Raw genomic sequence first — 26,172 nt, forward strand, 5'->3', positions numbered from 1 at the left:
CATATGCCAGCTTGGCTGTTGTGGACGACAGGACCATGTCTGGCTGGAGTGTTGTAGCCGCAATGTCTGCAGGAAACACAAGCTTTTTTTCCAAGTCCATGTCCATTTTCCAATCCCGAGCAACATGCAGAATGTATATCCTTTGATGTTACTTGGTGCTCTGCAGGTTGGCCTGCTGGTACAAATCGTGTGATGTGAACATTTCTTGCCAATGTTTGTGGTGGTTTGCTTCTGTTCCAAGATTGATGCCAGCTGTCTGAGAACTTGGTTATGCCGCCAAGTGCACCGCCCCGGCTGAGGCTCGTGGTGCATCCTGTTAAAATGTGCCTTAGTGATCCAGGTGCTTGACAAAGAGAGCAAGTGGGGTCTTCTCCCCACCACTGGTTCAGGTTCTGGAGTGTGGGTAAGAGGTTATAAGTGGCTCTGATGACAAAACTCAGCTGGGATCCCTCTATCTCCCAGATGTCACACCAGCTGAGTTTCCTCTTTTCCAGGCTCTCCCAATTAGTCTATTGGCCCTGCTTGGCCATTACGACGGCCCTGGCATGTCGCTCTGCCTCCTCCTGTCTTCTCACTTCCTCCACTACGAGCCGTCTCTTCTGCACTGATGTTGCCTTGTGCCATTGAGGAGTCTTTGGGACGAGCCCAAGCCTGGCTCTCTCAAGTTGGATTTGGCCAACCACATTCCTGAAGTGAAGAGCAGACTTAGCACTCTGAACAGCTTCAGATGGAGTCCACTTCCTCACCATTGCCACATGGGCGGCCACTGTTCGAATAACAGCATCTTCAGATTCAGTGAGGGTCATGACCAACCTCGCTTTGGTGCATTTCAATTCTTCCACAAGACTTGCAATTTGTAATTCTAATTTGCCATTCCTGTACAGTCCAACAGGACTTAAGCATCGTGGAAGTCCAAGCCACTGTTTCACATGTGTGCTGATCACTCTTTCGAGCTTCTCCACCTTGTTGATGGGGATTTCATACACTGTTAAAGGCCACATGAATCTTGGGAGTATGCCGAACTGGAAGCACCACAGCTTGAGTTTTCCTGGCAGCAAGGTCTTGTTGATGCGAGCTATGTACATGGTGGTATCCTTTTTGAGTTATTTAAACTGCTCAGTGTCCTTAAGCTTAGCATCATACCATCAGCCCAAGATCTTCACTGGCATTTCTGACACAGTTGGAACAGATGTTCCGTCAATATGAAATCTTTGATCCATGACTTGACCTTTGACAAAGGAGATGCTTCTGCACTTGCTGGGCTTGATCTTCATCCTCGCCCGTGTGATGTTTTGATGAAGCTTCTGCAGAAGTCTCTTGGTGCAGGGGACAGTTGTCGTCAGTATTGTTATATCGTCCATATAGGCTCGTATCGGTGGTAACCTTTGACCAAACTGAAGCCGTTTTCCTCCCGCGACCCATTTTGAGGCTTTGAAAATGAGCTCCATTGCCATAGTGAAGGCCAATGGGGAGATGGTGCACCCCGCCATGATGCCTACTTCCAGTGGTTGCCAAGCTGTGGTGAAGTCTGATGTTGTGAGACAAACTTACAGATCCTGGAAGTCCAATGTATAATCCTCTGTAACTTCCGCCACCTCCTACGTGATCCCACCACCAGCCACATCTTCCCCTCCCCCCCACTCTCGGCTTTCTGCGGGGATCGCTCCCTACGCGACTCCCTTGTCCATTCATCCCTACCATCCATCCCAACCGACCTCCCTCCGGGCACTCATCCCTGCAAACGGAAGAAGTGCTACACCTGCCCCCACACTTCTTCCCTCACCACCATCCTAGGCCCCAGACAGTCCTTTCAGGTGAGGCACCACTTCACCTGTGAGTCAACTGGGGTGATATACTGTATCCGGTGCTCCCAATGTGGCCATTTATACATTGGGGAGACCCGCCGCAGACTGGGAGACCGTTTCGCCAAACACCAGCGCTCAGTCCTCCAGCAGTGGCGAGATCTCCCTGTGGCCACACACTTCAATTCCACAGACCACTCCCACTCCGACATGTCTGTCCATGGCCTCCTCTACCGTCAAGATCAGGCCACACGCAGGTCGCCTCCTACCTGCCGGCATGAACATTCAACTCACAGACCTCCGTTGATACCCCTGCGCCCCCCTTACGCCCATCTCTATCTATTATTTTAGTCTGGTTCTCTTTCTTTCTCTTTTTCCCCCCCCCCTCACTATAATCTCCCCCCAGCCCTAACTTTCTTTCTCTTTTATTTCCCATAATTCTCCACCTTCCCCCTAGCCCATTTCCCTCCAGCCTATCACTTCCTAGCTCTCTATTTTATCTCTCCCCCCATTTCTTATCCCCCCTCGACCATCCCATGTTACTTCATGGGTTTCGGCCCGAAACATCGTCTCTACCTCCTCCCATAGATGCTGTCTGGCCTGCTGAGTTCTGCCAGCTTTTTGTGTTTTTATTAGATCCTGGAAGTAGTGTTTTACCAGATTTGTTACTGTTGCAGGCACCTGAAAGAATTCAAAAGCAGTCCACAGTAGGGAATGAGGAACATAGGCATTGGCCAGGTCGAGGAACAAGACATGCAGATCCTTTCCTTCTTTCTTAACCATTTGGATTCGATGCCAAATAACGCTGGTTATGTTCAAGGCATCCTGAGAAGCCTGCTATGCCAGCCTTTTGGGTTGATATATCAATCAAATGGTTTTGTTTCAGATACTTTATAAGTCTTTGCGCTGAAAAAGATCTTGTCTTCTATGTTCAGGTTTATTTGGTGAAATTGTTCAATGGTGGACAAATTCTTTTCTTTTGGGATCAGAACTCCCCCTCCCCTCGCTCTTCTCCAGGCTTTGGGGATCACTTGCTTTTCCCACGCAACCCTCATGTTTCTCCAGAGAAATTTCAGAACATCCAGGACGTTCTTGTAGACACAATACGGAACACCATTAGGGCCTGGCGCTGATGCCGACCTCGCCTTCTTCACTGCCTCTTTCACCTCACTCAGCTTGGGAGGGCTGATGTTAAATTGACATTGTGAGGGTGAGATTGGTGGAATGTCAGCTGGGACAAGTGTCGGTTCATCTTTTAGCTCATCAGTGTGGATGGTTCTAAGATGTCTTTCAACCTCTTTTTTTGATACTTTCAGGGATCCGCTTTTCTCTTTTGTGAAAATGCCTTTCACATATTTAAAGGGGTCTTTGTAGAAGTCTGTTCTTGCTTTTTCCTTTTTGTGTCGTTTCCTTAAATTCTCTGCTCTGTGCGGCTTCAAGAGCCTCTGTTTTTGGTCCTTTTGAAGGAGGTTGATGCCCTCCCTTCCTTCTGCTGTTGCTTTTTTCCACAACTTCCTCAGGCCTCTTCTTTCTTTAACAAGTTGTTGGATTTCCTGGAGACGACGGGATTTGGGGGGAGGAGGCATATCTTTCCTGCTGACTTGCTCCTTCACTCCAAATTTCTCCTTCTCCACTGTAAATCAGGTCGCCCATCTTCTCCAACTTCTTTTCTGCTGATCCCTTGATGCCACTTAAGATCAGGCTCACATCTGCATTGATTGTTTCCCACTCTTTGCTGTTAGACTTTGGCCATTTCACCAATGGCTTAGATCCTTGCATGTTCTCCACTTTACGATGTGCCTGGCTGTGTCTTAGACTACTGCTTGTGCCTGAAACTTCTTCCAGATACCGTAGGGTGCTGATACTCTGCAGACTGTGAGTTTCTTCCTGCTGCTGAGTTTCATCTGACTGATTTGACCTTCCTCTTAACAGAATCTGATCAATGCAGGGCCCTGGGCTGGAGATTTTCAAGCATTTCTTCTGTACTTGATGAATTTTGGACAGACAGACATACTTTATTGATCCCGAGGGAAATTGGGTTTCGTTACAGTCGCACCAACCACAAATCGATGTTACTTTAGTCCAGCCACACCTACAGGTCTGAAGAACATGTCTTGCACTGTGCTGCTGCCACAAACCAATATATTTCACAACATATGTCAGTTGTAATAAACCTGCTTCTGATTCTATAGTACAATTAAAGACTGCTTAAATATAGCAGAATGCAAGGGATGTTTAGCATTTATCTTGAAAAGTTACAGGAAAAACAATGAATGAAAAAAAATCATACTCTCTATGGAAATACAGTTATGAAACACGAGCTAACTTGACACCACACAGTGCAGATGATGTCTTATTTGGTGAAATGGAAGTAAATTTAGGGACAACTTCAACCTTACAACGTCTGAGATACACCCTATCCTCGTTATATGCGGGGGATAAGTTTCTCACAGTTGAAGCATAATGTGAAAATGCATAATGTGAATAATTATTTAAATGGAGTAAACAGGGATGCGTTCTGGAGGGCTTCCTAAGTATGTTTTATCTCTAATTTATTCACATTTTCATACCAATATGACACAAAAGCAGTACCACAAGGCAACATTCTTATTATATTTCATCAATTTAAGGTAATATCCAACGTAATAAATCATAGAAAGCTAACATACTAGGGTGTACAGTACTCAAACCCTTAAGAGCACAGGGGGTTTAGTGAATGGTAAACTAAGAAAGGCTTCATCTTACAGTCTCCTTCAGCATTGGAACACATAAGCAAAGTCAGTCTATCCTTTGCTGCCTTGAAACCTGATGCAGTTTTTTCATCCTTACTTATGTACGTGTGTTTTGGCATACGCTTCCAAAAAAGCTCGGTCTCGTCTGCATAAAACACATGCTTTGGTGTGATGCCTAACTCAGTTATCACAGCCTGCAATTGCACAGGGTAACGTTCAGCAGCTTCGTGGTCAGCACAAGCTTGCTCACCATGCACAGCTAAGTTGTGAAGCCTGTGATGATTAACAAACTTAGAAAACCATCCCCTACTTGCATTAAAGCTAACAATATCACTTGATACTTCCTCACTAACCTCTGAACAAAGGCAACCATAAATTTCCAAAGCTTTTCACATGAAGATGATCGGAACTAAGTGTTTTTTTTTCTGTTTCATGCTCAATGCACAAACTCAAAGTTTTCTCCATTTTTGTCATAATTGGGTTACGCACTTTGGTAACAATCTTTGAAGACTCTTGTGGTGAATCAATCACTGCACTTTTTATTTTCTCAGCATTTTTCTTTATGTTTCTGATCGTGGACTCACCCAGGCCGAAGTAATGTCCTAGAGCTGTGTTACCTTCACCTGACGTGGCCCTATTTATAATTTCCAACTTTTTTTCAAGTGTTAAAGCAGTTCTCTGCCGCTTGGCTGATGGCTCAGGACTTGACATCGGATGCTTAGGAGACATAGTTAAATATTTCAAGCACAAAATCATTGAACCTTAGGTAAAAACAACAAAAGTTTAAGACCGCAAGATTGCACATCCACACATTGCCAAAACCAATGTGAGACTAGCGGGAGTGAGACTGTGAGGCGTGCGCACGTGATTTGTATTGGCGGGAAAGTGGTGCTTCTCGTTCCAAAAGTGAGACTGTGAGGCATGCGCACATGACTTGTATTGGTGGGAAAGCAGTGCTCCACGCATAACTGTGAGTTTTGGACGCATAAAAGGAGAAGTTGGTAGAAATAGGTTCCTCACATAACTGTGAATCCGCATTGTCTGAAGATGCATAGAATGAGGATAGGGTGTATTTCAGAGCTACAATTTCAGTACATGTCAAAACATGTCAGAGAAGGTGATTCGCAAAGCTCTAGTTTTGGAAAGGACACATAATTATGCTCAAAAATCGATTAGTGTACACAGACCAGGTACTTCAACACTCCAGGTCTTATTTTTGAATAAAGGTAATACAGAAGAATTTTACTCAGTTTTTGATGCAGATATGAGACCAGTGTGCAATGTCACTGGGATGGTAACAGTAATGTCGGCTGTGTCTTCCGGATCGGAAAGTTGGGAATACCTCGCTCTACATATTGACAAAAGATGGGAGGCCCTGCTATTGACACCAGGGCAGATACTCAGATTTGTTTTGTCCATTCAAACTGCAAAAAAAACGTTAGGCATCGCACACATTAGCAAAAAATGCAAAGTATAGTCCATGTATCCTTGAATATGCAGAGCACACTGGTAGGGATGCCATGTATACCACAGGAATAAATAAAACCATGGTAAATTTAAAACTATCCTTAAGATTAATGTTCTGTGTATTATGATGCATAAAGATACTTCAGTGGGTTGCAGAGTGATGGGATGAAATGCATCCAGGCACCAACTGTAGCCAAGTTCCTCTGCCCAGGAGCAACTCCTGCTGTACACAGACAGCAGAAGGGCTGGAAACACTAGGATGGATGAGGCAGAAGGGAGAAGATGAGAAACTTTTCCCTTGACAGAGATGTCTGTGAAGGGAGGGCTTAGATTTCTTCTGAAAGGAATTTGAGAAAGGGTTGTTTTTCATGCTGAAAATAGTTGAAACCTGGAATGCATTGCCCCAAAGGGGTAGCGCTGGATACAAATAATCTCACTACATTTAAGAGGCATTTATTTATTGATTGACTGCATACTTTCATGGGCTGTTGCATCAAGAAACTTCCAGCACTAGACGGGGTCAAGACTGGAGCACTCTGGTTAACCACTGCACCAATTCAGCAGAAAGGACCCCCTATAATTCGACTACTGTCAGAACTGGTCTACCGATGACGCCATAGCCTTATCACTAACACCATCCTCATTCACCTGGAGAAGAGGGATGCATGCGTTAGAATGCTGTTCCTGGACTACAGTTCAGCATTCTACACCATAATTCCCTTCAGAGTTGGCAGGAAGCTCAGAGACCTCAGCCTGCACCCCGCCTTGTGCAGCTGGATCCTAGACTTCCTTTCAGATCACCGACAGGTGGTTAGGATGTGCTCCCTCACCTCTGCCCCTCTAACCCAAGGCTGTGTCCTGAGTCCCCTTCTCTACTCCCTTTGCACCTTGAGTGTACTGCCAACTCAGTACAGCTCTTCCACTTCAGGCGACTGAAGAAGTTCGGCATGAGCCCCCAAACCCTCAAGATCTTCTAAGGGCACCATTGAGAGCATTCTGACTGGCTGAATCACCGCCGGGTATGGGAACTGCACCAGCCTTGATTGCTGGGCACTGCAGAGAGTGGTACAGACAGCTCAGTGCATCTGTGGATGTGAACTTCCCTCTGCTGAGGACATTTACAGCGGCAGGTGCAGAAAGAAGGCCTGGAAGATTATTGGGGACACCAGTCACCCCAACCATAAACTGTTTCAGCTGCTTCTGTCTGGCAAACGGTACCACAGCATTAAATCCAGACTAACAGGCTACAGGACAGCATCTTTCTACAAACCATTTGACTTATAAATTAACACGTCAATACATTGCAATGGAATCATAACGCAAAGATTCTTACTGTCTCACATTGTGTGATGGATGTAAGATTTAAATAAATTCTAGTTCTTAAAAAAAAGGTGAGGGGCAAATTAACTGTGTTCTTTCCCCTCCAGAATCACATGCTCCACCTCTGACTGAGCACAGAGAAGAGGAGGAGAGGACCAAACTGTCCAAGTAGAAGTGCAGCATTGAGTGACTCTGGAAAGTGCCTATGAGGTAAAAAAAAAGAAACAGCACAAAACCACTCAAAGGGCTGTTACAATAGATGAGATTAAAAAATACAGGAGCAATAAGAAAGAGTGAAGCAAAGACCATGGAGCTCCTGCTGAACTAGAAGAATAAGTTGTGCTAAAGCTGAGGAAAAAGTACCAGAGGTGGAAAACAGTAACTTTGATGATGAGCTTGTCAATCACAAAGTTATGATTTCCCAAGAGGATGACAGGGACAGGTGGTTATAGCTTGGGAATCTAAATGAAGGCTTTTTCACACATTTGGATTGACACTGGCTTTCCACAATGTAATATCAGCTCTACATAGAAATTTCCTGCAGATGCTAAAAAAGTGAATTAAAAGTAGAACATATCAGAAATTCAGCAGGAACGTGGCACTTCTGGAAGGAAAATAATTAGTACCATCCCTCCCCCAATACTTGAGGATGGGAAGTATTCTCTTGCTCTCACATTATCATTGGTAACAAAACAGATTTTTTGTTTAAAAGCAAGGATGACAAAGGGTCATTGAGATTTACAGCATAGAAATAGGCCCTTTACCTGCCATGTTGCCTAATTCCATCTCCCTCTATGCCTTTTTTATTCAAATACTTGTCCAGAAGCCTTGTCAATGAAGATACAAGAGACTACAAATGCTGGAGTCTGGAACAACATCCAAACTGCTGAAGGAACCCAGTAGGCAAGACAGCATCTATGGAATGAAATGAAATGATGAATCTAGAGTGCAGATGAGCCAAGTTTAAGTTCAAGTTTATTGTAATTTCAATAGCATACCTGTACACTGCCAAATGAAACAATGTTCCAACGGACCAAGGTATACAACACAGTATGATGTAAGTTAAAAAATAAACTGCATAATGCTACTGGTGCTTCATACGTGATGAGACCTGGGTGGTGGCAGGGTCTTACAGCCTGGGGGAAGAATTGTTTCCCATCTGAACAGTCCTTGTCCTAGTGCTACATGACAGGGGAGAGCAAAGAGATTATTGCACAGATGGGAGGGATCATTGACAATGCTAAGGGCCTTGTGTTTTGCAGTATTCCAGGAAATTATCTGTCAACTGTCCATTCCTTTCATAGATGCCAATTTTCTCTAACAGTTTTTGTGTGTTGCCTTGTAAATGTTGCTGTTGACCCTACCTCCGCCACCTCTGGCAGCTCATTCCGATATCAGCCACTCCTTGTGTGAAAAATGTACCCCTCAGGCCCCTTTAAAATCTCCTCACCCCCCACTTTAAACCCCCATTCCCTAGTTTTAGACACTTCCTACCATGGGAAACATATTCTGGAGATCTCCCTTTGCCTCATAATTATATATACAGGTTTCCCCTGCTATTCGAAGGTAGAGCGTTCCTATGAAACGGTTCGTAAGCCGGAATGTTGTAAAGTGAAGAAGCAATTACCATTTATTTATATTTGAAAAATTTGTGAGCGTTTGCAGACCCAAAAAATAACCTACCAAATCATACCAAATGACACATAAAACCTAAAATAACAGTAACATATAGTAAAAGCAGGAACGATATGATAAATACACAGCCTATATAAAGTGGGAATACTTTTCGGCAATCACTGCAGCACTGTCCACCGTAGCGAAAATCTCATGCAAGAGCTCTCGGCAGAAACACTCTCTCTGGTAACCTTTCAGCTATGAAGCTGCCAAGTCATACCAAATAACACATAAAAATACACAGCCTATATAAAGTAAAAATAATGTATGTACAGTGTAGTTTCACTTACCAGAATCGGGAAGACAGCAAGCACGCTGATGATGGTGTGTTAGGCTGAGACATCGGAGGCTGGGTTGGTGGGAGGTTGAGGAGACTGGGGTGTCATCTCATCGTCATCTGTTTCCATCAGAGCAGGCAGCTCACTAATGTCTTCTATGTCTGCCTGCCTCGATGTCGAAGGTCGGGGTCCGTTGTCTGCTGTGGCTGATGTGGAAGGCTTGAAAAACGACAGTATGCTTCACTGCTTAGCCTCGTGCATTTTTCTATCATGCAGTTCTTTGTAAGCACTCAAACCATCCTGCAAGCCTGCCCTAAACCTACATACCCTTTCAAAATTGAAGTCCTATTTTTCTGCAATCATTTCAGCGATGTCAATAGCAGCGAAAATCTCACGCAATTGCTTCACGTTCAGTTCCTGGATGACTTCACTTTCGAGCTGTTTACTATTGCATTTGGTTTCAATTGTTATCCTTTCCTCTTACAATTGTAGCAGCTCTTCACCTGTCAGTTCTTGGTCATGGGATGCCAAAATCTCTTCAATATCATCTTCGTTAACTTTGACAAACCCAGCCTCCTTAGTCAAACTCACTGTTGCTGTATTTATTGTTGATGGTTCGAAGCCTTTAAAATTGTTCACTGCATCGGGACATAATTTCCTCCAAACGCTATTTCTCATCGAGACTGTTAGCCTATCGAGAGCATCTCCAATGTTGGCGATTGCCAGTTTTATATTGTACTCTTTCCAGATCTCTCACAAAGATGCTTCGGAGTTGCCCTCTCTGTCAATGGCACTTACAATAAAACGCATCACATTTTGCGTACAGTAGGCCTTGATTGTGGCTATTAGGCCTTGGTCACACGGCCGCAGCAACGATGTTGTATTCGGCGGTAAGAATGCAACACAAGTGTTACCGCCATACTCGGTAATGCCAGGTGGATGAGCAGCACAATTATCGACAATCACAAGACACCTATTATCGAGGTTATTTTCTCCACAGTATTTTTCAACAAAAGAACTAACGTATCCACTTGTGTAATTAGAAAAAAGCACTTGGGTATTCCAACCACTTGGATGTGAACGGAACACAACGGGAAGTGATTTCTTATCAACGCCTTTAAGTGCTCTCGGATTTTCTGAATGGTAGATGCCTTGTGCCCCTTAGCCTGCTTTTCTTCTATCGAAATAAGTGTCTTGCTCGGCAATTTTTTCCAATAAATTGCAGTTTTGTCACAGTTAAACACTTGGTTATATGAATAGCGACATTCTGTAATTATTTTTTTCAGTTCTGCTGGGAACTTTTCGGCAGCTTCGGTATCAGCTGAAGCACTCTCCAGTAAACTTTAAGCTATGAAGATGCCCTCGCCTCAGAAACTGATCAAACCACCCATGACTGCCTTTAAATTTCACTTTCGCAACACTTTCATCACCATCGTCCAGTGCTTTCTGTTTCAGCTTATTAAAAAGACTGACTGATTTCTCCTTAAGTATAAGATAACTTAATGGAACACCATGCTTTGGACACCCATCAATCCACTCAAGCAATAGACTTTCCATTTTATCCATTATTGGATGCCAACTAAGAGAGACCACTTTGCTACGAGCAGAACCAACAGTAAATTCATGGCAGATGCAATTTAATGTGGATAAATGTGAGGTTATCCACTTTGGTTGCAAGAACAGGAAAACAGATTATTATCTGAAGGGTGACCAATTAGGAAAAGGGGAGGTGCAACGAGACCTGGGTGTCATTGTACACCAGTCATTGAAAGTGGGCATGAACGAGGGGTCACAGTTTAAGGATAATGGGGAAGCCTTTTAGGACCGAGATGAGGAAAAACTTCTTCACACAGGCAGTGGTGAATCTGTGGAATTCTCTGCCACAGGAAACAGTTGAGGCCAGTTCATTGGCTGTATTTAAGAGGGAGTTAGATATGGCCCTTGTGGCTAAAGGGATCAGGGGGTATGGAGTGAAAGCAGGTACAGGGTTCTGAGTTGGATGATCAGCCATGATCATACTGAATGGTGGTGCAGGCTCGAAGGGGCCGAATGGCCTACTCCTGTACCTATTTTCTATGTTTCTATGTAACATCAGCAGCTTTCAATACTCTTTCTCTCTGCGTATAAATAGTGTGAATGGTGGACGCAGGTAAGTTCAACGTGCGGACAATGTCCTTACTTCATTCACCACGATCGAAATGCTTAATTATGTCTAGTTTTACGCTAAGTGTAACACCCTTATGAGCCCTTTTAGGCTTTTCTGATACAGGTACCTTAGAACTCATCTTGCTAACGGATGTACAAAATAAATCGAGATAAAGCACAGAAGCTCACAGGCACGTGTTTAAGCTATGGTGGTTAGAATGCAGTTCCGGAGGAGGAGCTTGGCTGCTCAGGGCGTGCGCTGCCTTATTTTGTAAAAGTGAAACACTTCTGTTAGCGAAAACAGGTAACTAATGTAGGTCTTTCATAACAGTGAGGTGTCGTAAGGCGAACTTTCGAAAAACGGGGGTCACCTGTACAGTACATCCATCATGTTACCTCTCAGCCCCCTTTGCTCATGGTGAGACAGACCCAGTCTATCCAATCTCTCCTGATAACTCAAGTATTCCAATTCAGACATTTTTGTAGATCTTTTCTGCAGCCTCCTCTGTAATTATAACTTTCCTGTATTGTGGTGACCAGAACTGCTCCCAGTGCAGCCTAACCACTGCTTTCAACTCGTATAACATCGTCCCAACTACTGTACTTGTTGTCTCAGCTGATGAAGGCAAGACTTCTTCAGCAACCTGTCTACCTACGTTGTCACTTCCAGCAAACCACACACTTGTACCCCGAAATCTCTCTATTCAGCACCACACCGTGGGGACCTGCCATTCACTGTGAACAGGTGAACCCTATGTTATGGCTGTTCATGTTACAGAACTCACAAATCACTACCCAAAAGTTTGAGAAACAGAAACAAAACTCACAGAATTTATCTGAAAAAAACCAATGCTTTATTTAATTTTTTTCAAAATATTTCCTGACATGTGCAAATGATGCAGTTCCACTGTTTAGAAAATCATGATATGGATTATTTTCTAGGAATGTAACCCCTTCACAACAGTGGGTTTTGCCCGTACAACCTGTCCTGGTTCAACTTCCCAAATGCATCAATCTCACCTGTCCAAGATAAATCTCATCTCCTATTCTCTTGTCCACTTGATCCTGAAAATCCTGTTCTAACATCAGATTTTTTCACTGCCCACTATTCCACCATGTTGTATGAAAATTGCTAGCATTTATAGAGAAATTGGAATACTGATGAAATATTTAAACATTGTTTTCTTTGTAGGTCACCTGTGAACTAGGATCTAGTCAAAAAATTACATTCTAATCAGCATGCGATAGGGGTGATGTGAGAATGGGCGGTATAAATTACTTTTAGAATGAAGATGGGGTCTCTGGCATAGCTAAGAGAGCTCCACTTTGGGCTGTGATCAAGATTGGAAATTGGGATTGTATGAGGAACTGGCTGAGAATTGGGAGACAAGGGTGGAAGTTGTGGATCAGCTGAGATGATTAAGAGAGCAGGTTGACAATCAGGAGATTTGGCTGGGTCGACCAGAAAGGCAGCAGCTAGAATTGGTAAGAGGGTCACTCTTGACGGAGAGAGTTGAGAAAGAAGACTAGAGGTTAGGAGAGCAGGTGGGTGAGAGATGTTGGGGGGGCAGTGGCTACTATTGTAAAAGTAGTAAGAGTGAATGGAGAACTGGTGAAATTCAGAGCTGCTGCTTGTGGATGGTGGAGGACAAGTAGGTGGGAGATGGGAGGGAAGAAGGTTGGTACTCCTAGCAATGGTAACCGATAGTTACTGTACGGTGTTGCAGAAAGGGCTGTCATGTTCAGTGAGAAGAATTGGTGAAGTTCTGCCCTCCTGCACCACAGAACGAAATATAGTTGAGGCACCACGTGAGGAATTTCACCCGATCACCATCCTCTCAGAGAACTAATTCCACAGATAATGCAGATTTTTTTAAAACTTCAATTTTATATTCGTCTGCAGTTACCAAGAACCAAAATGCTTAAAAGTGTTCTCTAAACCCAAAGCCACGTGTCTTTTCTCTCGGAGCACTCGCCAAATTTCCAGCTCCCCTCACGTCACGAGAGACCGAGGAGCGGTCGGAGGACCAGCGCCCTCTGTCTGTCCAGCGTCACTTCTTGCACCTTCCCGCCCAATCGTAACCCTCCTTGGTACGCGTGATGCACTCCGGGTAAGGGGAGCCGCCATATTACTTCCGCAGATTCGTCAGAAAGTGAAAAAATATTTTTTAAAAATATAATACAATGACACCTCTCCGAGTAACGTCTAAATGTAATTAGAATTAAAATATCACGTATTTATATCTAAACTCATGGATCATCGGACTCCAGGTGAGTATTGGCGACCGAGTCATTTTCTGTTTCTTCTCTTTCTTTTGAAAGGTAAAAGTAGTGCGAGCTACCAGCCGAATGGAGTTCAAAACCAAAAAAAACCTCCGGACCACGGTTACAAAGTTTTAATTAATTGTTTGTATTGACTGGCGATGCATTTTGAAAAGCAAAAGTTCTAACGAATATATTGAGAAAGAAAAGTCAATGAACGCCTGTCCGCCGTCGGCCATGGTTTGATTGACGACCGATTGCCAACGAGGATTGGCGGAGGCCACGCTCGGACCCGCCCTTCCCCTGTCACTCAAAGGGACGTTGTTGCTCACATCTGCATGAGGGTTGATGTGAAATAAAACACAGATATTTAGATAGTTCTCGTTTCGTGAGAACAGAGTTCATAATTGAGCGTGGTTGCTTTGTTGGTACTTCTCAAAGGTTCTAGCACCTGTAATTAATTTTCTTTTTTCGATTAAAGTCCAAATACAAATTGCCCCATCTGAAAACAATAACTTACATCTTCAATTCAGGTCTAAAAGTACAGGTTAACACACCAGGGAAAGGTAAAGTCAGGTCAACATTTGAGTCTGAGCCACAAGTTAGAGATTTTCATGCAGGTGTCTATTAGGAAAGAGAGGCTTACCGGTACAGAGTATTAAAGGTGCAAAAGTTCAGAGAAGCGTCTCAGAACTTGACAGCTGAAGGCATAAGTTAGTGATGGAAAATTTCGAAGTTAGTGAAAGCAGTAGTAACCACAGTTAAAGGAATGCTACGCCTTTGTTAGAGGAGGGGGGCGATCAGAAATTAACTGAACAAATTGGTGGGGAATTTAGAATGTTAATCAGCTATTAGCACACAAAAAAAACCTAGCGATATTAAAACAAAAAACTTAATGCTTTCTTCAAAGTTGCATCCTCTGGGCAGTTAATCTTCTCAAACATTCTATTTATTGCCCCATTCCCTCTATCACCTCCACAAGTACAACACACATTAACCACTTCCTATAATGCTCTTTACATTGTAAATGCACATTGGCATTTTATGCACATTCTATTCAACTTCTAACCTGTTTTAGACCATATGACATAGCTGCAGAAGTTGGTCATTTGGCCCACCGAGTCTGCTCTGCCCTACTATCCCTCTCAACCCCATTCTCCTGACTTCTCCCCTTAACCTTTGCACCCTGATCCACCCTCTGGCCAAAGAAATTCTTCATCCCTTTTCTAAAAGGATGCCCATCTATTCTGAGACTGTGCCCTCTGATCCTATACAACCCCACTATAGGAGACATCCTTTCCACATCCACTATATCTAGACCTTTTAATATTTGATAGGATTCATTTCAATGCCACCCACCTCCCCCATTCTTTTAAACTCCAGCGAGTACAGGCCCAGGCCCAGAGGAATCATTGTCATGAATCTCCTCTGGACCCTCTCCAATACTAGCACAACATTTCTTAGATAAGGGGCCCAAAACTGTTCACAGTACTCCAAATGCCATCTGACTATGCCTTATACAGACTTAGGATTATATCCTTGCTTTTATATTCTAGTCCTCTCAAAATTAATGCTAACATTGCATTTGCCTTCCTTACCACCGACTCAACCTGCAAGGTAACCATTAAGGAATCCTGCACGAGGACTCCCAAGTACCTTTGCACCTCTGAATTTTGAATTTTCTCCTGTTTATAAAATAGTCTCTGCCTTTATTCTTTCAATCAAAGTGAAAGAATATATCCCTACACTATGTTTCATCTGCCACTTCTTTGTCCTTTTCCTAATCTAAGTCCTTCTACAGACTCCCTGCTTCCTCATATCTTCCACTGACTCCCCATTGTCTATCCTGCCTATTCTTTCCTCAAAGATTTCCAACAGATTTGTCAGGCATGATTTCCCCTTAAGAAAACCATGCAGACTTTGGCCTGTTTAATCATGTACCTCCAAGTACCCTGAATCCTCATCCTTAATACTGGACTCCAACATCTTCCCAACCACCAGTCAGGCTAACTGGTCTGTAATTTCCTTTCTTCTGCCTCCCTCCCCCCTTAAAGAGTGGGGTGACATTTGCAATCTTCCAGTCCTTCAGAACCGTTCCAGAATCTAGTGATTCTTGAAAGATCATTACTAATGCCTCCACAATCTCTTCAGCCACCTCTTTCAGAACCCTGGGCTGTTGTCCATCTGGGTTAGGTGATTTATCCACCTGCAGAACTTTCAGCTTCCCAAGCACCTTCTCCTTAGTGATAGCAGCTACATTCATTTTTGCACACTGACACTCAAATTTCTGGCATAATGTTAGCGTCTTCCACAGTGAAAATTGTTGCAAAATAGTTATTAAGTTCATCTGCCATTTCTTTGTTCCCCATTACTACCTTTCCAGTGTCATTTTCCAGCATCTGATATCCACTCTTGCCTCTTTTTTCACTCTTTATTTATCAGCAAAAAGATTTTGTATTCTCTTATATTATTGGCTAGTTTACTGTCATATTTTATCTTTTCTCTATATTTTTTGGTTGCCTTCTGGTTTTTTTTAAGCTCTCAATCCTTTAACTTCCCACTAATTGTTGCTGTATTATATGCCCTCTCTTTTGCTTTTATGCTGTCTTTGACTTCCCTTGTTGGACACCTCATCCTCCCGTTAAAGTACTTCTCCTTTGGAATGTGTTTATCCTATGCTTCCAAATTACTCTCAGAAACTCCAGCCATTGTTGTTCTGCCATCATCCCTACTAGTGTCCCCTCCCAATCAACTTTGGCCAGCTCCTTTCTCATGCCTCTGTAATTCCCTTTACTATGCTGTGATACAGGTAGTCCCCGAGTTACGAACTTCCGACTTACGGACAACTCATACTTGCGAACTGAGGAAGGAGAACGCTGTCTGCCATTTTAAGTTGGCTTGCGACGCCGTCCGCCATTTTAAGTCGTTGCCATTGACACTGTGTTGAGTATGTAACTTTGTATTTGGCTTAAATTTTTCTTAGCAAGATTCACGCTGATTGCCCCCCCCCCCCCGGTTCCGGTTGGCTGATGGCGCAGTGAGATCAGCGCCGGGCTTGAGAGTGGAGTTTCCTGAGTTCGATCCAGTGACTCCCGTACCATCCGTGCCGGGTTGATGTCGAGCTCGCAACTTGACCTCATTAAAAAAAACACTACCTTCTCCAGTTTAAGTTCCCACACGGAATATTGTGGAGGATCAAATACAGTACCCAAACCCAGCTCAGCCCCCACTTGGCCCATTTAACCTGTCTTGGTGCGGTGGACTTTAGGACCCGTGGAATTCAGTGCGGTGGTCCTTAGGACCCAGCGGAGGTCGGGACCTGCCGCCCGCAGTGTTTCTGTTCCGTTGATGGGAAGCGATCGCAATTGAAAATAAAGTGGAAATAATAAAACTTTTGGATAGAGTTGAAACGCCATCGGTCATTGGAAAAGCATTAGGCTACAGTCGGTCAATGATCGGAACAATTTTAAAGGATAAAGTGAGAATAATGGAGCATGTGAAAGGCCCTGCCCCAATGAAAGCTACAATTATTACTAAGCAACGCAGTGGTTTAATTATTGGAATACATACATTTTTTAAGTGTTTTATATGCATAGAAAGGTAAAATATATACTATATACTAAGACAAACGTTTGACTAACTGATGCTAAATAATACCGGATGTACTTGTTCTGACTTACGTACAAATCTGACTTAAAGACGGACTTGGGAACAGAACGTACGTAACCCGGGGACTGTCTGTACTGATACATCTCCCTCTCAAACTACAGGATGAATTCTGTTATATTATGATCACTGTGTCCTAAGGATTCCTTTACTTTAAGTTCCCTAATCAAATCTGGTTCATTATGTAACACCCAATCCAGAATTGCATTTCCCCTAGTGTGTCTTTTTGGACAGGACTTCCTTGACTATTACAACTTGGGAGTTGTTTTTATACACCATTTGCCTCTCATGTTATCCCATGTGACATTAGACACTGCCTTTTACATTTGTTTCAACGGTATATGTTAGACAATTTACATTCTTAAGATGGCAACAACAATAACTTGTATTCACGTTGTTGAAATCATACCAAGGTATTGAATTGAATTAACTTTATTTCTTACATCCTTCACATACATGAGGAGTAAAACTCTTTTTGTTACATCTCCGTCCAAATGTGCAATGTGCAATCATAGTAATTTATAATAAAAAGAACAGTCAATGTAACAGAAATACACTCAAATCAGCGTAAGTTCATCAGTCTGATGGCCTGGTGGAAAGAGCTGTCCCTCAGCCTGCTGGTCTTGGCTTTATGCTGCGGTACCATTTCCTGGATGGGTAGCAGCTGGAATAGATTGTGGTTGGGATGACTTAGGTCCCCAATGATCCTACGAGATCTTTTCTTACACCTATCTTTAAAAATGCCTTGAATCATGGGAAGTTCACAACAACAGTTGTGCTGGACTGTCCACACCACTCTCTACAGAATCCTACGATTGAGGGAAGTACAGTTTCCATACCAGGCAGTGATGCAGCCAGTCAGGATGCTCTCAATTGTGCCCCTATGGAAAGTTCTTGGGATTTGCAGACCCATACCGTACTTCCTCAACCGTCTGAGCTGAAAGCGGTGCTGTTATGCCTTTTTCATCCTCAGTTGGTGTGTACAGACCACATGAGGTCCTCGGTGATGTGAATGCTGAGGAACGTGAAGCTGTTTACCCTCTCAACCACAGATCCATTGATGTCAATAGGGGTTAGCCCATCTCCATTCCTCCTGTAATCACAACCAGCTCCTTTGTTTTTGCAACATTCAGAGATCAAAAGAACAACCACCAGACAGCAGGAGGTCTCTGTACCTTGTTCAATCTTCTTAGTGAGGCCAGTTTCATCTGGGATAGCCTAATGCATGATTACTTCAAGCAACTCTACTGTACCCTTACCCAAAATGTTTCTGTAATTCTTTAGTGAGTACACAGTCCTCCTTGAGCAGCTTTTAAGATTTTGTATTGTAACCTTCTGTTTATAATGCCTAGAATACTATTTGCCTAGTAAACGGATTCTTGAAACTGTGATTCCATTTTCCAAGAGTGTGCACAAACACACAGGGTTTCTTCCGTCCTGTTTAAATTTTTTTTATTTACATTGTTCTGTCTCCTTTCATTCTCCTTACAATGTCTCACATACAACACGGACTTCTTAAAGGCAACAAGGTGGGCTTCACTCCTTCACCTCTTGTACTGCAACAAATATTAATAGGTGTCTCAGGCTTCAGGAAAGTAGAGAAAAACTGACCCTGCATTCCATAAATTCAGAGTGCCCGGCAGCTTAGACCCTTTATCAATGGATCCGTGAGAGGGTGGTCAGGATTGGCAGTATCAGGAAGGTGAAAGAGTTCAGATGGGAAGCTTCAGGTTGATTTCCCCAGGGAGTCTTTTTTGTAATTTGTTTTTCTCTCGGTGGGATTACCGCAGATAATCTGGATCTCAAAATAACACAAATTATGTTTTAACAAAGTAACTGGAATAAAATCTGAATAGTTTCCTGATTGTTAAATTTCTGCTCTTTTCCTTCACGTCCTTCCCATGTCGTTGCACAGAGCTGGTTTCAATCTTCATGTGCAAGCTCTGCAATTTGTTTTCCCCATGTCAAGATGAGCTGTTAACTCACTTTTCTGAGAAACATGCGGACGAAGGCCATGCACCAGGTGATGTCATTGTCCCATTACGACCTCTGCCAGCATCGGAGAAGCCTGTGAGAACTGAAGAAGGTAGGATCCCAAAGTAATCTCGCCTTTCTTCATTCACATAATGCATTTATTCTCAAATAATTCTTTTCAGATCTTCAGTCTGATCTATCAATTAACTTACTGAGTTTGGAGTCCTACCTTTGGATTAAAGAATCAATGGGTTCAAAGGTACCATAATTTTGTCAGCTACATGAAACCCTTGACAGAATACATATCTATAAATGAATTGATGCTCTGTCAATGTTGGTGGTCCAACTGTGACCCAAACTGATCTGAACAAAACCAAACGATTGCAGTGTTACAGTAACCAGTCAAGTTTCTCAGTTGTTCATCAAGTGGAATTTTAGAGGTAACCTTTACTTTCAGGAAATTACATTGGATCCAAAGACTGGTGAGTGCTTCATGGGAAATGGAGCATTTCAATACAGCAGAATTTCTGAACCTGTAATGGGAATTGGTAGGAACCAGAAAGCTAAGTAGTTAACTGCTTAATACAAAATATCATAGTAGCCAAGAAATCACAAGTGTTGAAAATTGATGGACTCCTTAACTGTGACAGAAAAGGAGATGGATTTTTTTTAAAGACGGTCACATTTTTTAAAAAGATGTCAGAATGCACTTTATAGAATCCATTTGTTTTAGGAGTTAATTGTGGTCCAGGAGATAGCTTTTTTGAAATATTGTGATGAAATCTTTTCTGTACTTCTACAGAATTACACATTCAGAATTACAGAATTCATTCTATACTGGAGTGCCGCCCTTTATTTTTGTGCTAAGAGCTCTGAAGTACAACTGCGCTAGGACATTTGGAGGGTGATGGAAGCAAGGTCATTATGTTTTTAAGAAATGCATAGATAAATATTTGAAAGGCCATGGAATAGAGGATAAGTCAAAACTGGCACAGAACAGTTGTTAAGGCCAGCATTGATGGTCATAATGAATGGTGGGGTATGTTTGAGGGACCTGCTGGCCATATGTTCTTGAGTCTGTTTTTCATTTCACCCCAATATCATTGCTGCGGAAACAATACTAATTCAATTAAGTCCGAAGAGCTTTCCAAGAGCACTGCCAGTTTATTCAAAAATATTAATTAGCCAAGTTAAAAATGAAAGCCCGATCCTAAAGCCAGGAGATCCTGCAAGCAACAGGAAAGATCTCAAAGCCAGAAACATGCTTGTCTCAGTTTTCCAGTTCTGATGAGGAATACTTGAATATAAATGTTGATTCTATGTCTCCTCTTGCTGACACTACTTGACTTTTCGAGTGCACTAAAAAACTTTGCTTTTGTATGAAAGCAGGGGAGTCTTGTTATAGCTGTATAAGTCAATTTTGAGAGCACATATGGACAATGAGGTGCAGTTTTGATCTTTTTTTTAGGAAGGTAATTTTCAAAAAAAAATTAACAGTTTTGTGTGATGAAGGAGTTAACTTAAAGGAAAAATGTAAGCAGGTTTTGCATAACCTCATGCAGTTTAGAAGAATGTCTGAAGATTCCATGGAAGCTTGTGAGATTCTGTATGGCTGCTTTTTCTTGTGTGAAACCTAAAATTAGTGTGCACATAGCTTTAAGAGTTGCTCACTTAAGACCAATGGAAGCCATATTTTTCTGATGGTTGCGAATCTTTGGAATACTCTGTTCATACGGACTGTGGAGGCTGAATATTCATGGTCATAGAGAAATCTCTCCTCTGTAAAGGTGCTTAAAAAGTGGAGCTGAGGCAAAGATCAAATTTTATTTTCATAATCAAAGGGTTTTTTTCTGTAAAAAGAAAATTACTGGACATGAACAAACAAGAGGAAAGATGCTGGAAATCCGAGCAACACACACAAAATGCTGGAGGAACTCAGTAGGCCAGGGAGCATCTATGGAAAAAATACAGTTGATGTTCCCATCCTGCTGAAGGGTTTTGGCCGAAATGTCGACTGTACTTTTTCCCATAGATGCTGCCTGGCCTGCTGAGTTCCTCCAGCATTTTGTGTGTGTTACTGGGCAAAAAATTAATTTGAGGAGAATCAGTGACCAAAATCTCAAGGCAGCTCTTGTGGCTTTCATTTAAACTAATCACCTGCACTGGAAGCTTTCACTCCAAGACCAATTGGCACTGAAAGCACCAATCTACATTTATGTGACGCCAAGGAAAGTGTAGGAGCATTTTTTAATAAGTTACTCTATTGTCATTAAGGAGACTAAGTAAATGCAATTAGTAATGCACTAGATGAAATTTCAAATTTCTGCAAATTGATATGGTTCAGGACATTGCTGGTAAGCAATTATCCCATGTGGTTGTCTGTTTTAATTCTGCTATCATTTACCTTTCCTTTAGTCGAAGTCCCTCCACTTAGTGAGACTGCAGAGGGTATGTTGTTGACTATTTAACCCAAAAAGGCAGTAACCTTGCACTGGTGTCACAATGCTTGTCAAAAATTATACCAAATCTGGACCCAAAAACGTGATGTAATGAGTTCAGCTGATGTCACAATGAGCAGCCAGCTTTTGTGTATGTTATATAAAGCTGCAACAGACATAAAGATGCACAACCTGTGAACATCAAGCTTGAATATGGTGATGTGTTGCAACAAGAGAAAGCGAGGGCCAAAGCCAGCAATGACTCATCGGAATTGCTCAAGTCCAATTCACCGCCGTAAGAATGCCAAAAGAAAATGTAAAAAACAAAAAGTTAAGAATAGATGTGCACGTTGCAGGTGATGAAAAGATGCCCTAATAGTAAAAGGCCTAGAACAAGAAGTAAACAAGAAACAGACTGCGTTGTAAATGTCTCCTGGCCTAAAAGACAGCCCATCATTGCTTTTACTGTACCACATCAATGTACATGAAAAAATAAAATTCTCAGAAAGCTCGAGAGTTCAAATGAAAACTAGGTTTGTGTGTTTCATTTTAACTAATAATCTATGGTTAGCATGCAGTGGGTGTTAAATTTAAAACTTGCCCATCTACTGTGGCTCCACATTTAGATATCTACATCGATACTTTAGATTCAGATTGATTAACCACGTGTACATTAAAACATACAGGCAAATGCACCATTTGTGATAGTCAACGCACCAGAGGGTGCGTGGGGGCAGCCTTCAAGTGTCAGGACACATTACAGAGAAAATAACGCATGCCTACGACAGAATGCAGAACACAAAACAATAGCAAAACAAGCCCTGTACCTTCCTCCCAACAACACACATACACAATCCTCTAAACCAAAGACAGGTAATCTTCTTTGGCCTCTAGCCATTCATGCTACTGTCCTAGGGCATGTCAGGAGTGAAGGAAAGCATGGATGATTAATTTGTCATTGTTGGTGTTCCAATTAGCTAAGGAGAGATTAAGGGCCTCTTAATGATCAATGCGGATATCTACGTGTGGAGCCACGGTAAATAGCCATGGTTTTAAATGAATATTTCTTGTCTGTATTTGCATAGAGAAGGCCATAGAATTCAGGGGAAAGAATAGAGATGCCTTGAATTGTATCCGCATAACAGAACAGGAGCTGGTGGCGGTGTTAGAAGAGCATGAAGATTGATAAGAACCCAGGGCTTGACCAAGTCTACCCTAGGAAATAGAGGGAAACTACGGAAGAAATTGCTGGGGCCCTGGCCAAGATATTTGTATCAGAGTTAGGCATGGGATGACTAGAAGGTAGCTAACATTGTGCTTTTTAGAAGACTGCAAGGACAAGCCATAGAACAGGCCAGTGAGCCTAATATCAGTTTTGAGAAAGTTACTGGAGATGCTTCTGGAGACAGGATCCATGTGCATTTGGAAAGGCATGAATTTGAGTTTTTTTGAAGAGGGGAGCAAGAAATTGATTTTATTTTAAAAGTCAATATGTCATGTCATTTTATTTGTCATTTCTAACAAAGAGCGGGATTGTAGATGTTGTCTATGTAGATTTTAGCCTTTTGAAAGATCCATTACAGCGGAATCTAGAAAAAAACTGGGTAAGTGGGACAAGGAATGACAGGTGGAATTTGAACTCTGACAGCTGCAAAGGCTTGTATCTTGTTAAGTTAAAGCAGGGCTGGACTTGCACAGTAAATGGCAGGGTTCTTGGGAATGGTACAACAGAGAGAGGAAGGGGTACATTCCCTGTTAGACGAGGTGGTGAAGAAGGCATTTGACGTGCTGGTCTTTGTTACACAGGGCATCGAGTACAGCAGTTGAGACATCATGTTACAACTGTACAGGATGTTGGTAAGGCTACGCTTGGACTTGTGTGTGGCCTGATTGCCAAAGCGTGCAGAACAAAGGGTGTGAGTTTTAAGGAAAGACTGGATAGGCTTGGGCTTTGGAGGTTGAAGAATGTACTTGTAAAGATTTATAAAATCACAATGGCCTTAGATAAATGGTTACAGTCTTTTTCCTAGGATAGGGGAGCTTAAAACTAGATGAGATAGGTCCGAGAGTGGGAAGGATTTAAAGGGGGCAAAGAGGCCTTTCTTTCATACAGAGGGTGGTGGATATTTACAAACAGCTGTCAGAAAAAGTAGTAGTTAAAAGGAATTTGAACAGTTACATGGATTGGAACGGTTTGGATGGATATGGGCCAATACAGGCAAATAGGACTAGCTCAATTTTGTTACTCAACGAGTTGGGTCAAAGAGCTGTTTAAAAAAAAAGTAAAATTGAAATGTATTGTAATCAACCATGCTGAAAGTGTCTATTCTGAAACATTCTTCCTTGCAATACATCTTCAAACTTGATGGTCTGAATGACCTCTTTGTAAGTTATATCATTCTTTCAAGTTTGATTGGGGAATCAAGAACTAGAGGGCAGAAGTTTAAGGTGAGAGATGAGGGGTATAATAGGAACCTGAGGGGAAACTTTCACACAGAGGGTGGTTAGTCTATGGAATGACAACATTTAGCTGGTACTTGTACGTGGATAGGAAAGGTTTAGAGGAATATGGGCCAAATGTGGGAGCATGGGACCAGCTTGGATGGAAATCTTCGTAGGCTGAGGACAGCTGGGTCAAAGGGTCTATTTCTATTCTCTAGTGCGACCACAGAATATGAGATTCAGTTAATAGGAATTATTGGGTGTGAAGCAATGTACAAGCAAATAAGCTTGAAAGTTAAAATCCAGGGATGTAAAGAGTTACACACCCACATCATTTTCTCTATATCCAATTGTCACCCAATTAAAATCATTGATACAGATCATAAAACCACAAGACATAGGAGCAGGATTAGGCCATTCAGCCCGTTGAGTTTGCTCCGCCGTTCCATCACGGCTAATCTTGGATCCCACTCAACCCCATACACCTGCCTTTTCGTCATATCCTTTGATGCCCTGCCTGATAAGGAAATGATCAACTTCTGCCTTAAATATACCCATGGACTTGGCTTCCATTGCAGTCTGTGGCAGAGCATTCCAGAACTTTACTGCTCTCTGGCTAAAAAATTCCTCCTTGCCTCTCTTTTAAAGCGTTGCCCCTCAATTTTGAGGCTGTGCCATCTAGTTCTGGATACCCCCACCACAGGAAACACCCTTTCCACATCCACCCTATCTAGTCCTTTTAAATTCGGTAGTTTCAATAAGATCCCATGCATTCTTCCAAATTCCAGTGAGTACAGCTGCCAAACACTCCTTGTATGTTAACCCCTTCATTCCCAGAATCATCCTCATGAACCTCCTCTGGACTCTCTCCAATGACAACACATCCTTTCTGAGATATTGGGCCAAAAACTGTTGACAATAATCCAAGTGTGGCCTGACTAGTGTCTTATAAAGGCTTGCTGAATTCACAAATCATCACCCAAAAAATTTTAGATGATGTAATTCAGTCTCAGAATATATGTGGGGAAAATTTTTTTTTAAAAAAAATTTGTGCAGATGGTATGACTTTGTGTTATGGAAAATTGTGGTGTAGTCAATTTTTAGCATTTTTAACTCTACACCCCTTCCTCTACCCTAGTAACACAGGGTTTGCCTGTTATAATTTTAACTATAGGTATTTGATTGAATCATTCATAATGGTATGGAAACTTTTTAACAAAGTTGGTATAACCCTGTTATGTTTCTGTTTTATTATAGTCGCAGTAGCTGCAAAGAGAAAAAGAGGAAGACCCAAAGGGTCAAAGAAGAAATTCTATGCTGAAGCAGAGGAGTCGGGAGATGCCAGTAACTGCGGCCTCAGTACAGAGGGCAAACCTGACCAAGACGAGGAAGACTTGGAAGAATCAGACAGCTTGGATTGTCGGAAGTGCAGTCGGAAATTCTCAAATAGGAGGCAGCTGCGGAAGCATCGTTGCTTTGTTGTATTGAAGGATGATGGAGGGGAAGAGGATGAAGCAGAAGATGGTAATAACTCACACTGGTTTAATATTGTGAAATTGTTTTCTAACCGGGTGTAGTTTGATTTTATTTATCATTTATAGGTGTGAAAATCTGAACGAAAAGCTCAGCAATTTCACTGTGAGAAGTATTTGAATTGCCAATTCTAACAATTTCAAGGCTGATTTATAAAACTCTGCTTGATGCTCATAATGAAGTCCCAGCCTAAAGTGAGTGCTAGAATCTCAATTTCAGGACCCAACTGTTTTATGTATTAACCGTCAAAAATAATGATCAATTAGGCACAGAGGGGATTTGTATTTGACAAGTACCTTTATTGTCTCAGCTAACAAGCATGTGAATTTACACTCTAAATACCTTCATGCACAACCACTAGATTTCCCTGACCTCCATGAACAGTCAAAGAATAGTAAAGGTAATACCCAAGAAAAGGAGTCAATGCTGGCCAGGCATT

The 26,172-nt window shown here is 42.3% G+C and overlaps 1 protein-coding gene across 3 annotated transcripts in view; it reads left to right on the forward strand.

Moving 5' to 3' along the window:
• The first annotated feature begins 13,527 nt into the window (after positions 1 to 13,527).
• Positions 13,528 to 26,172, forward strand: part of zfat (zinc finger and AT hook domain containing) — a 123,012-nt gene continuing 110,367 nt past the window's right edge. For 2 of the 3 annotated variants that reach the window (XM_073048381.1, XM_073048389.1), the window contains exons 1-3: positions 13,528 to 13,689; positions 19,262 to 19,432; positions 25,458 to 25,724. In XM_073048381.1, coding sequence (XP_072904482.1) covers positions 13,671 to 13,689; positions 19,262 to 19,432; positions 25,458 to 25,724 — 457 coding nt within the window. In that variant the 5' untranslated portion in view covers positions 13,528 to 13,670. Of the gene's footprint in view, positions 13,690 to 16,489; positions 16,628 to 19,261; positions 19,433 to 25,457; positions 25,725 to 26,172 lie in introns of all 3 variants that reach the window. The other variant, XM_073048400.1, reaches the window with a different exon arrangement.

This window comes from Hemitrygon akajei, chromosome 1 (genome assembly GCF_048418815.1).
Source record: "Hemitrygon akajei chromosome 1, sHemAka1.3, whole genome shotgun sequence".
NCBI classification, from domain to species: Eukaryota; Metazoa; Chordata; class Chondrichthyes; order Myliobatiformes; family Dasyatidae; genus Hemitrygon; species Hemitrygon akajei.